At 38.4% G+C, this 12,043-nt stretch overlaps 1 protein-coding gene across 5 annotated transcripts in view; it reads left to right on the plus strand.

Moving 5' to 3' along the window:
- Nucleotides 1–12,043, plus strand: part of Dnm3 (dynamin 3) — a 477,548-nt gene that overhangs the window by 430,249 nt on the left and 35,256 nt on the right. For all 5 annotated transcript variants that reach the window (XM_055624408.1, XM_055624405.1, XM_055624406.1 and 2 more), the window contains one exon: nucleotides 10,966–11,130. In XM_055624408.1, coding sequence (XP_055480383.1) covers nucleotides 10,966–11,130 — 165 coding nt within the window. The remainder of the gene's footprint in view (nucleotides 1–10,965; nucleotides 11,131–12,043) is intronic.

The following is a 12,043-nucleotide window of genomic DNA, read 5'->3' on the forward strand; positions in this document are numbered from 1 at the left end:
CAAGAAACCCAGTGCCTTTTCTATAGCGTGTAAAATGGTTAACACATTAGCAAATATTAGCTATAATAATTATCTGAAGTTCAATAAACTGGTTTATACCAAGATAGAATTTATAAGTACAACAGAAAATTCTATTTACACTGTTTCTATCACTGAGGATCATATTTTGTTCAACATTAGTGACTCTTCTTAAATACAGAAGATTGAAGGTTACATTGAAAGGTAACAATAATAATAGTAATAATAATAATAATAATAATAATAATAAACAGCAAGCCAAATCCCAGTAAAGTGATGTAGTAGTATGAAGTCAAAAAGACAAATCATTCTTTCAGTTAAAAAAAAATACCATGGTATTTGTACACCATCATAGAGAACATTATAAATAATTTACTACATAGATGCAATGTGTAGTGATTTGCATTCCTCTAATGATTACTGTGGTTGGGGATGGAAGGATAGACAGACAGGTAGGTAGGTAGATAGAGAGCTAGATACTCAGCCATTTTATACGACTTATTTGACAAGTATGTATTTAGAATTATTTAAAAAGTAAGATCTATTGATATAGATTCAAAGAAATAGTTGAGTTTCATAAAGATATTTTCAGTTAAGCATATCATGTATGATGACCATATTTGCTCCTATGTACTCTGTTTTCTCTGCCTTACTCCTCCCGATAGTCCCCCTTTCCCTTCAGCCTCTCTTTTCTTTTCATGGTGTGTGTGTGGATGGGTGTGTGTGAATTTGTGTTATATAAAATCTGCGATCTACAAATTAGAGAAGATGTGATAAATTTATCTAGGTCTGCCTTAATTTGCTTACCATGAACTCCAATTGTATATATCATCCAGCAAATTTTTTTAACTTTATTCTTCTTTATGGCTAATAAAACTTCATCATGCATATATGACACATTCTTTTTAACTCTTATTTTAGTTGATTTTATTTTATACATTTTAATGGAAATGTTAGTATCACTTCTTCCTTCTCTTCCTCTAGCCTCTCCCATACCTTTTCCTTTCAACCCCTCTCATGTTCCCCACCTCAAATTGATAGCCTCTTTTTTTTTTATTATTTTTGTTATATACACATACCCACTATATATATATATATATGGACTGTCCATTTTTGTTATTTATGTATATGTGACTTCAGGACTGACCATTTTGTATTGGATGATCCAATCAGACTCGTCCCTGGAAGAGGCTAATTTTCCTTCTCTCAGTAGTCATTCCTTTTCTGCAGTTCTGAGGCCTTCTGAGATTCCCACTTTCACATCCACATGTCTTTTGATATTGTCATTGCTCAGGTCTTGTTTATAAAGCACTTTCTAAGAGAGGCAGTCACAGGAGACTTCCTGGTGTGTTTCCATCCCTTCTCCCACACTGTTCCATGTAGCCATAGTTACAGGTGCTGCACTATACATGTGTTTATTAGGGCTGGGCTCCCCACAATCCACTGATCTTTGCTTTCTGTCCAGTTGTGGGGTTTTGGTTTTGTTTGTTTGTTTTTGTAGTAGTAGTCTCCATTTGCTGTAGAGTGATGCTTCTTTGATATGGGGTGATAACTACACTTGCTTGTGAGTATAAGACTAAGACTTAATGCACTTAAGGGATTATTCTGATCTGCTGAAGCAGTGGCAGCAGATATTCTTCTAAGATCCACAGTCTCACTAGTCCCAGGCTGGTGGCTAGGTTTCTAATACCAGGCATGATTTCTTTCCTGTTAAGTGGGCCTTAAGTCCACTCAGAAAGCTTTCGGTTACCACCACCAAGTGAGTGCTACAATTATACCTTTACGGATATCTCATCATGTGGTCATTGTGGTTCATAGGTGTCGCACCTGGCTAGGACCACTTATTTTTCCCTCTGCATACTTCCTGCTTGCACTGTGGGAACCTGGACCCTTGGAGGGAGGCTTTCAGGTTAGAACCAGCTTGAATAACCCAAGTCCTGTGTCCTAAGTATGTGATATCTTCAGCAGTGTGGGCTTACCTTACCCCTCTGTGAGGACATCCAAAGACAACAAAAGCCTATATTGCTTTGGGAGTCATTTAGGTCACTCTGACCAACCACTCCAAAGGAGGGTTCTCATGACCAGCAGTTAGGGTTTTTGTTAGTCTGTGGTTCTTGTTGGGAGCATTGTCAGGTCAAGCGTGTACCATATATACTGTATTCATTCATCTGCTGAGTCAATGTCTTGCCTGTTGTGACTAGTCCTGCAAAAAAACATGTATGTGTGAGAAGGTCTCTGTGGCATGTTCAATTTACAGTCCTTTTTATAGGGAATTTCAGTGTGATTTCAACTGCATTTTCTTGATGATTACAGATGATGGACCCTTTCGTGCTCCTTGGTCACTTTTACTTCATCTGTTGAAACCAGTCTATCCATGTCATCTTATCGGTTGCATTGTTCAGGGGTTTTAGTATCTAGTTATATCATTTTGATAGTCCATCTATTAAAACCCTGTCAGATATGTAGCTAGCAAAGAGGTTTTGACTCATTCAATAGGTTTACTCTTCATCATTTGATTGTCTCTTTTCTGTGTAGAAGCTTCATGTAATCTCATTAGTAAATTCATGCTTTGACTTCCCAACCACTTACGAATATTTTCAGAAAATTTTTGCCTATGCCTATATCTTGAATTGATTTTCTCTATCAGTTTCAGATTTTTAAGTCTCACATTCAAATCTTTGATCCATTTGAATTGATTTTTATTCTAGGTGAGAGACAGGGGTCTGGTTTTGTTTTTCTACAAGTGAAATTTCAGTTTTCCCAGCACCATTTGTAGAAGAGGCTGTCTTTTCTCAAAGGTGTCTGTGTGTGCCATCTTTGTCAAAACCTAGGTGGCTATAAGCTCAATGAGTTTAATTCTGGATCCTCTATTCTATTGTATTGCATTGATCTACATGTCTTATTTTTGTGCCATGTTGCTTTATTACAATGACTCTGTAGTATAATGATGTCAGATAAGAGGATAACGTCAACGCTGTTTCTTTTACTAAGTATTATTTTGGATCTGGGGTCTGTTGTGTGAACATACAAATTTTAGACTTCCCTTTTCAATTTCTATGAAGAACATGATAGAATTTTGGTGGAGACCACATTGAGACTGTGGGTACTATCACCATTTTCACAATACCAATTCTGCCAATCCATAAGTACAAGAGGCCTCTCCATCTTATTCAAATTCTTTATTTGGTGTTTTAACTTTTTCAACACAGAGGTCATTCACTTGCTTAGTTAGGTTTATTCCTATGTGGTTTTAAAGCTATTGTGAATGGGATTATTTTCCTGATTTCTTTCTCAGTGAGTTCATTGTTAATGTAGAGGACAGATTCATTTTTCCATGTTGTTTTTACATCTTGATGCTTTTTTGAAAGCATTTATCAATTTTCTGGCATGCAAACACTTTGTGATTCATTCACATTGAACTTTGAAAGCCTATTACCTTATAGGAAAAGCAGTACTATTACCTTATAAGAAAATCAGTAAGTAAATCCAATTGCACAGTTACAGTGTTATTTTACTACATGGTTCATTTACTAAGCACTCCCATGCTGCTTTCATAATATTCAGATTGTCTCCACTTTCACTTCTTTAAGTTGCAATTAATTCATGTATGCCTTTTGTTTGTTTGTTGTTTGCTTAGTTTGGTTTTTGAGACAGGGTTTCTCTTTGTAGCCTTTGTTGTCCTGGACTCACTTTGTAGATCAGGCTGGCCTTGAACTCACAGAGCTCCTCCTGCCTCTGCCTCCCTGAGTGCTGGAATTAAAGGCACCATGCCTGGCTACTAATTGAGGTATATGTTTTAAAGGACTAAACAATCATCACTTACCAGACTTTCTTTTATAATTTGTGATTGTTTTTCTTTATTTGCCTATCCTTCAAACTTGGTAATAAGACTGGCTTTTTACTGCACAAAATTATAGCCCCCAATATCCAGTTCTTAATGAGGTTTAAGAATGTCTGCTAACTGGGCATAGTGGCATAACTGGGAGATGGAGGCAGGAGGATTAGGAATTCAAGATCAGCCTGGGCACCGTGGGCTCTGTAACAAAATCTTGTCTCAAAAAGTAAGTGTGTGTGTTAAAGAACATAATGCATCACAATTTAAAATGTTCCTAAAGTTATGCATTTTAGATAAAGATATCGAGGGTAAATTCCTAATGCGTGGATTAAACTTGGTCTCAGTTATTTAGTTTGCATGAAAAGTTGTTAACTTATGGCAAATAAAGTCAGTTCATAAGGAGTGAGATTGTCCCAGAATAAACATTTACAACTTAAAATACTTAACATGAGAGTCTGGAAAGATGGCTCAGTAGCTAAAAGCACTTGCTGCTCCTCCAGTTTGGTTACCAGTATCTAACTCAGGTGGCTCACAACCACTTGAACTCTAGCCTCAGCAGTTATGCCACATACACACACGAACTAAAATAAAAACATCCTTGGCATGAGGTTTTCATCTCTACGAGCTTATTTGTCACATAAAGCAGCAGAGACTTTGAGCTAGATCAGCGATTCTCCAGATCGGCAGCGCTCACCCTGCTGCTCATGACCTTGTCACAGCATTTAACATATCAGAAACCCTGCATATCAGATAGCTACCTTACCGTTCCTAACAGCAGCAAAATTACAGTCATGAGGTAGCAACAAAAATAATTTTATGGTTTGGGGCCATCACAACATGAGGAACCGTATTAAAGTGTCGCAGCACTGGGAAGGTTATGAACCACTGAGGTAAATTAAAGGGTGTATAAGTGTTATATCTTAGAGAACTTCAAGATCAATTGCATAAAATTTTTACCTTGTCCCAAGACCCCCACTTCCACCTCTTATAAAAACAATATTACTGATTTTTACATGTGATTGGCATTATGAGCCAAAAAACCTCTACCCTTATATCTTCCAACTCCAATTAGTCTCCTCAGCTATCATCTAAGCTCCTTGTTACATATACTTATATGCTGGCAGGACACAGAAACAAATATATTCAGGAGGCTTTGGGCTGGAAAGAGTTAAGAAAAAGACACAAAGCCACTTCTCAGTTAAAAACATGTCATTATCATTTGTTACTTTTTTGTTATTGTTTTCAATTAAATAAGTGTTTAAAATTCCAAAGGTTTTTAATTAGCACTTTAATCACATGATTTTACAATGTTTATTATGATGTTACCTAGAAATGTATTAAACATTATGCAGAGAATAAAAACTAATATTCAGGTAAAGTAACTGAAAAGTCTTAAGAAGAATGGAATTGACAATGGCAGAACAGATGGAGCTTGGAGCTTGGCCCAGCCTGTCAGTGTCAGTGAGCTGGGTAAACTGAGTCATGTTAGGCTGGGGTCTCCTTCCTGCGTTGGAAAATGCTTCTTGCAGTCCCATGTCCCTCCTGCTGCTAGATGTTTTGACTGAAACCACAATTCAAATCTGTAGACACCTTCAATTGCAGTCAAGACCCTTGGGTAAGCAAATGCAGTGCCAAGTGCTGGATCTACATAGTTCTTTACCTTGTCCAGGGATGAGGGCTCACCATGGAGAACTCAGTTTTAGGAATGCCATGGGTTTCCTTCCTTTCCCCCACAGTGACACCAGCTATTTCAGGCTGTGTCTCAGGACTCTTGTGGAACAAAATTCCTCAGGAAAAGACCACAATGTTCCTTAAGTTCCTGCAAAATACTAGAGGGATAATGATGGCCATGCCTCTGCAGTCACAGTGTTTGAAATCTCATCCAAGTTCTGAGATCATGTTCCCGGCCACATCAATACCCTGGGTCCTGTCCTCTGTGCCCCGAGCCCCTTAGCACACCCTTGGACCCAGAGCTCACAAGTCGGCCTCTGCTTTTACGCTTTATACCTTTCACAGTTCCACTCCACACAGCAAATATTCATTGATACTCACATTGCAGACTGACACCTGGACCACCCTCCCAGGCGTTCTGGACTGCGGGCCACAGACCATTTTGCACAAGTGTGGTTGCATACCTTCAGGCCCTTAACAACTTAAAGGCAAATGATTGGAAGTAGGGAAAGTTTTCAGTGAAAACATTTCCAATAACGTGGGGCTGGAAAAATCTGAAGTTTCATTACCATGGTAACAATGTTTTCATAATAATGACTGAGTTCACTAAGGAAAAGTCCAACCATATATATGTGTGTGTGTGTGTATATATATATAAGTTTTGCTCATTTTTTGAACTATATAATCATATTAAGTGTTTTAAAGAGGGCAACTGTTGGTTACCTGGAAAAAGGTGTGTATGGATTCGCAGGTTTTTATCCTGTGTTCTCCACTGCTGAGAAAAGATGCAGCAACCCCGAGGACTTGATATTTTTATCTACATATTACTGCTTGGACACTTTTAATGTCCATTGTCCCACTTTTGAAAGGTTGATGATCAACATGACTTTCTGGATGTTTCCAGAGGCCCTTAAGCCTATAACATAATTGGAAATTTTTCTAAGAAAAATAAAAAAAGACGTAAAAATTAGGTGTTCCAGTCACACTCAGAGTTCTGAAAGGGAGTCTTCAAGATTTAATAAAAATTATCTCTTCTTTAATATCTTACCCCCTCACCTATTTAAAGTAACATGCAACTTTTATATTAAAAATTGGGGATCCACCAAGGTGGCACAGATGATAAAAAGTGCTTGCTGCCAAACCTGATGACCCAAGTTCGATCCCTGGGACCCACAATGTGGCAGAAGAGGCTGGGCTCCACAAAGAGGGCCATACACTGCACTTATGATATGCAAATATGTAATCATTTCTTCAGTTAAAACTTTGTAAAAACAGTTTCTTAAATACTGTGTGACTAATTTATAAACTTCATATTTATAAGGTTGTTTTTATTGCTCTAATTAGATTTCTCAAAGAGCTATGTAGACAAAAACATGCGAGATAGCCTGTCCATTGCGTTTTTCAGGAAAAAAAAAATAAGTTTCTATGGTATTATTCACATTTTGTAAACAGCATCAACGAACCTGCACATAAAAGGTTAAATGTTTGCAGACCACTCTGTTTTTGCTCCAAAGATCAGAGACAAATTACTATTTTTATTTTACATTCCCTTGATGAGGATAATGATAAACAGCTGTCACTCCAGTCCTCTGACTCTAAAGAATCCAATTGCAATCCTATAATTTAAACAAAGGAAAAAAAATCCGTACTCCTGCACAGCGTCCAACCAGAAAGAGGCAAGAGGAACTGAGCTGAGGTTGGGGGTAGAAGAAAGGACCGTTTGCTTGCTGCAAGTAATCTGCTAAAAACTTCTACCTAAAACACTTTCCCATTCACCAGGCCTTAGAGAGGCCAGTTATGGCTTCCACGTAGAACCAAGCAAGCCGGATTCCCATTCTGGATCCCATGAGCTCCCTGTTGTGTCCATCGCAGTCCCAGCATCGTTATGATTTATGTGATACAAGTCCACTAGATTTCCAAAAGCTAAGTAGAATTTCAGATCGTCTCGTTGGCTATTTGGGCATGCCTTTAACTCTTTATGTTCAGAATGTGCCCATTATTTTTAATTCATGTATTATGGTTCATGCAAATTAACAGAGTTCATAATGATATCTTGTTCAGGTACATCATGCCATGTCTACTCCCCTGACTCCTGTGTGTGTGTGTGTGTGTAAACCTAGGTTTCTCATGAAAGAAAGCACATGATGTTGTCTAATGGGTCTGTTTTATTTCACTTAAATAGGGTGCACCAATCCCATCCATGTTCTGCAAAGAACATAATTTGATTCTTTATGGCAGAGTAAAAAAGTCCATCACATTTTCTTCATATATTCACTTGTTGAGAGACACCAAGGCAGATCTCATAGCTTGCCTACAGTGAGAGGTGCTCCAGAAAACACGACCGAGTAGGTATCTCTGGTAGAGTGACTTACATTCTTTTGGATCTATCCCCAAGAATGGCATAGCTGAATAATAGGGTAGTTTGTTTTAGGGACCTCCGTTCTGATTTCCACAGTCTGAGCTCATTTTTGTTCCCTACATCGGTGTGCAAGCGCCCTCCAGTCATCATCACCAGCCTTTACTGTTGTCATTTTGGTTTTGGTCTTAAGAACAGCCATTTTGACAGGAGTAATATGTTATCTCACTATGGTTTTGACTTATCCTTCCTCAAGGGTTAAGGATGTTGAATTTTTGCTTTGTTTTGTTTTTGCCGTGTATGTATTGGCTACTTGTATCTAGTTTTTTTTTTAGAAGTGTCTTGATGATTTGGAGTACCTTAGTATTTGACTAGTTCTGTATAGAATCTAGATGTTAATCCCCCATCAGATGTACAGTTGGTCAAGATTCTATTTTGTAGGCTGTTGCTTCCCTTGTTTCCTTTTGTGTGCAGACACTTTTCCATTACATGCAATCCCCCTTGCCAATTCTTGCTTTTATTCCAGAGTACTGGGGCCCTTTAGACACAGTCCTAAGCCTATGCTCCACCCTAGGGTGTATTCTCCACTAAACCACTGTTTGTTGTTCATTCTGATACTTTGATGGTTGTTTCAAAAAGCATAAAAACATTTTGATAAGCAAATGTAAAGAAAGGCTAAATGTTAAGTGTAGTATGGAATGGAATGGTGAGGTGTCATGTTTCTATGTGAAATCAAATAATAGTTTCCCCGCCACCCTCCCGGAGGTTCAATGTGTTTTGTTGATTCAGCTTTCCTCTTTCAGTTCAGTCATTTAGTTCTTGAGAATATCAGTATTTTAATGACATCTTCCTAGAAATTTCTTTTTAAACTCTTTATTATTTCATATATAGAACTAAGTTGATGTACTGTAACTATACTGTTTTATATTTCCTGCTTTTGAAATCAGACTCATCTTACACTAGTTGAAGGGCTTTCAACACACAGAGCCCTGCATGCTCCTGTAGGATACAGTAAACCTGGTGCTCACCTCTTAGCACTGAGGAGCAGCTCTCCTACACAAAGTGCTTATCGCAGTAGCTGAAGCTCAGTGAATGCTGAAAACGGACTCTGGGAGAGGGAGCAGGTTAATATTGAAATGCCATCACACTCCATTGATAAATACAACAGTGAAATCCACAAATCTTTTAGGCCAGAGAAACAAACTAGATCATGCTGTCATCATTGAGGAGGCTCGCATAACTTTACATAGAAAAAAAAATTTTTTTTTTCTCCACAAAATTCTATGTTTTGCATATTTGGGCAGTTTCGGTTTCATTGATGTAGGTAAATCCATTTGTAGCAAGAACTATGTCCTTTTTCCCTCCCCCTTCTCTGATAACATTGAGCTCTGTGCTAAGAATGGAGAAATATGGTCTTAGATTCTAGTGGAGGGAGAGCACAGAATTAAATGAATGGTAGATAATACCAGCAAGTGCAAAAGTGAGTTCAGAGGAAAAAGTAGTGGAAGGCCTTCAGGCAGCAAAAGCTTGTCTGGAAGAGGTAATGGTGGAGCAGGTTTGAAATATGAAGGGGGTCTACACAAACAAGCAAGAGTAGGAGAAAGAGGGGGCTTCTGCAGATGACAGAGGGGTGGGTTGTAGTAGTAGTTTTGCATTTTAAAAAAGGTTTTAACCAGAAATGTTTTAGACTTTTTCATCTAAAATATGTTTGTCACAAATTTGTTAAAAACGGAGGAAGGAAGGAAGCAAGGAAGGAAGGAAGACCAGACCAGAACTATTACACCATATTTAATTCTTTCACTGACCCAAGAGCACTTTAAAAAAAAGAAAAAAAGCAGCAGAATCACTAGCATTCTGAGTATCCCAGCCTTCTGCCTTGCTGTTGTACTCAGTTGCCCCGGATATCCCCTTATTCTGTTAGTCCACAGCAAAGCATGAAGCCACCACATTCTCAGGATGTAAAAGGACCACTAATTTTTAGCGTGAGTATACCATATTTTAATATTTTTAAAGAGACACTTTATGTATCTCTTTGTACTTTTTTTTTATTATTGATGATTTTGTAGCCTAAAAATGTGGCTTTCATACATGTGTATCAATTCAAAGAAAAGGCCCGTCATTTATAGATCCAGTCAGTTAGCACAGCATTTGGCCTGGAGTTGATTGAAAACCTGGCAGATCAAAGTACATACATTTCCAAAGGAAAGAACTCCATGCCAATGTTAGAAGCAATAAATTATTCCCCCTTTACATTCATAATTAAATCTTTCCAAATATGAGAAAGTAGCCAGACCACTAACAATATCTGTATGATGTTTTGAGGTTTAGATGGTTCAACCTGACTTAAAATAGAGACCATTTGTTCTAAATTGATTCCAATGCCAAGCCAATAGGTCAGGTCTTAATGATGAAGATGCCATTCCAGCCCAGCCTCTGGGTGGATAAGCCAAAATTAATTAACTCAAGTTGTATAGTATAGAAAACAGATGCTTCTCTCATGTTGCACAAATAAATTCTTTGTGTATGAAAGGGTTCTGCTTTATTCAAAGAATAACACGTTGGAAGTTAAAATGGCCAGTTTCCCACAATGGAGCCAGTGCTTAACAGTGGTGACAGAAAGCATGAATTTACACAACACGTTCCAGCAAGTTCGTGAAAGGATGAAGTATCTTCCAGATCTTGAATTTGGACTCCTGGCCAGTCCTAGGGGGGCTGAATTCCAAGTCTGGGCTGATCCGATCCCAAGCAGCCCCAGCAGAGCTACGTCAAGGTTATTGTAATCTATAGGATCCCTAGAGACTCCTCCCAGAGAGAGGCTCACATCTGCACCATCTCTTTGGACTTGGGCCTCTGGCCAGCTTACAAATGGCTTACGATTAGGTCGTTCTCTGGAGGTACGCGGTTGGGTGCACTGTTTATTTGGTTACTCGTCTTGATGTTCATTCAGAATCAGAGTGTTTGCTTCAAGTCAAATAACATGTGCAAGGGTCTGACAGGGTTCTGAGCGGAAACCAATCATCTGATGTCTGGCGTTTTCATTCTGAGGGAACATGAAATAATCTGCGTGTTGTGTCCTTTCTGTCAGGCTGAAAATGATGAGAATGGCCAAGCAGAAAACTTTTCCATGGACCCACAGCTGGAGAGGCAAGTGGAGACCATACGCAACCTGGTAGATTCCTACATGTCGATAATCAACAAATGCATCCGGGACCTGATTCCAAAAACAATAATGCACCTTATGATCAATAATGTAAGTGATTATAGACTCTCTCCTCTTAACCTCTAACCCTTCCACGTCTGGAAATTGAGCACCTTGAGTGTCTCTGTGATGTCTTCTGAATAACTGAAGCACTTAGTGCTTAGGTGGCTAGCTCTGCCTTTATAAGGGGTTGACCAATTTTCTCCAGCTACAGCATCAAGTTGCTTCTAATTGGCTCTCTTCTAGAAGGGAGAAAAGAATACCATATTCATGGACTTGCAACGTTAACAATGAGATCAGATGCCTATATTCCTAGACCTTGAGACCAAGGGCAAAGGATAATGTTTTTTCTACACAGCATATGTCAATACAATCCTTTCATCATCTATAAACTATGGAATGCTATTTTCACCTAGGAAAGGAATTCTTGGCTTATTCCCTGACACTGAAGTCAGTCATATTGTTTTTTGGGGGGTTTTCTGAGACAGGGTTTTGCTCTATAGCTCAGGCTTATCTGGAACTCAAGGTACCCTTCCTGACTTAACCTCCCAAGGGCTGGGATTCCAGGGGTGAGCCACTGTGCCCATCTCCGCTTGGCTTCTTAAAGGAGGGATGCTATAACCACCAATTTTTCAGAACCCTGCTACTGTAGCCATTCGTGTTTTTGTTTTGTTTTGTTTGGATCTTTCCTTCTTTGGTTGGTAGCAGGCTGGACATATTCTTATTCAACCTATGCAATTTGAATTTTTTTTCTAAGTACAAATGACAGAAGCAGTTATTAGAGAAACTGGCTCTTATGAATCTCGATAAATGGAAACTAAGCACATATATATATATACATATATATACATATACATATCTATACATATATACATATATATACATATACATATATATATATGTATACATTATACATATTTCCCCCAGGGACATCTTTTGTTTTAAATATGTTATAAACATGGAT

Source organism: Psammomys obesus, unplaced genomic scaffold (assembly GCF_907164565.1).
Source record: "Psammomys obesus unplaced genomic scaffold, mPsaObe1.curated_primary_1811, whole genome shotgun sequence".
NCBI classification, from domain to species: domain Eukaryota; kingdom Metazoa; phylum Chordata; class Mammalia; order Rodentia; family Muridae; genus Psammomys; species Psammomys obesus.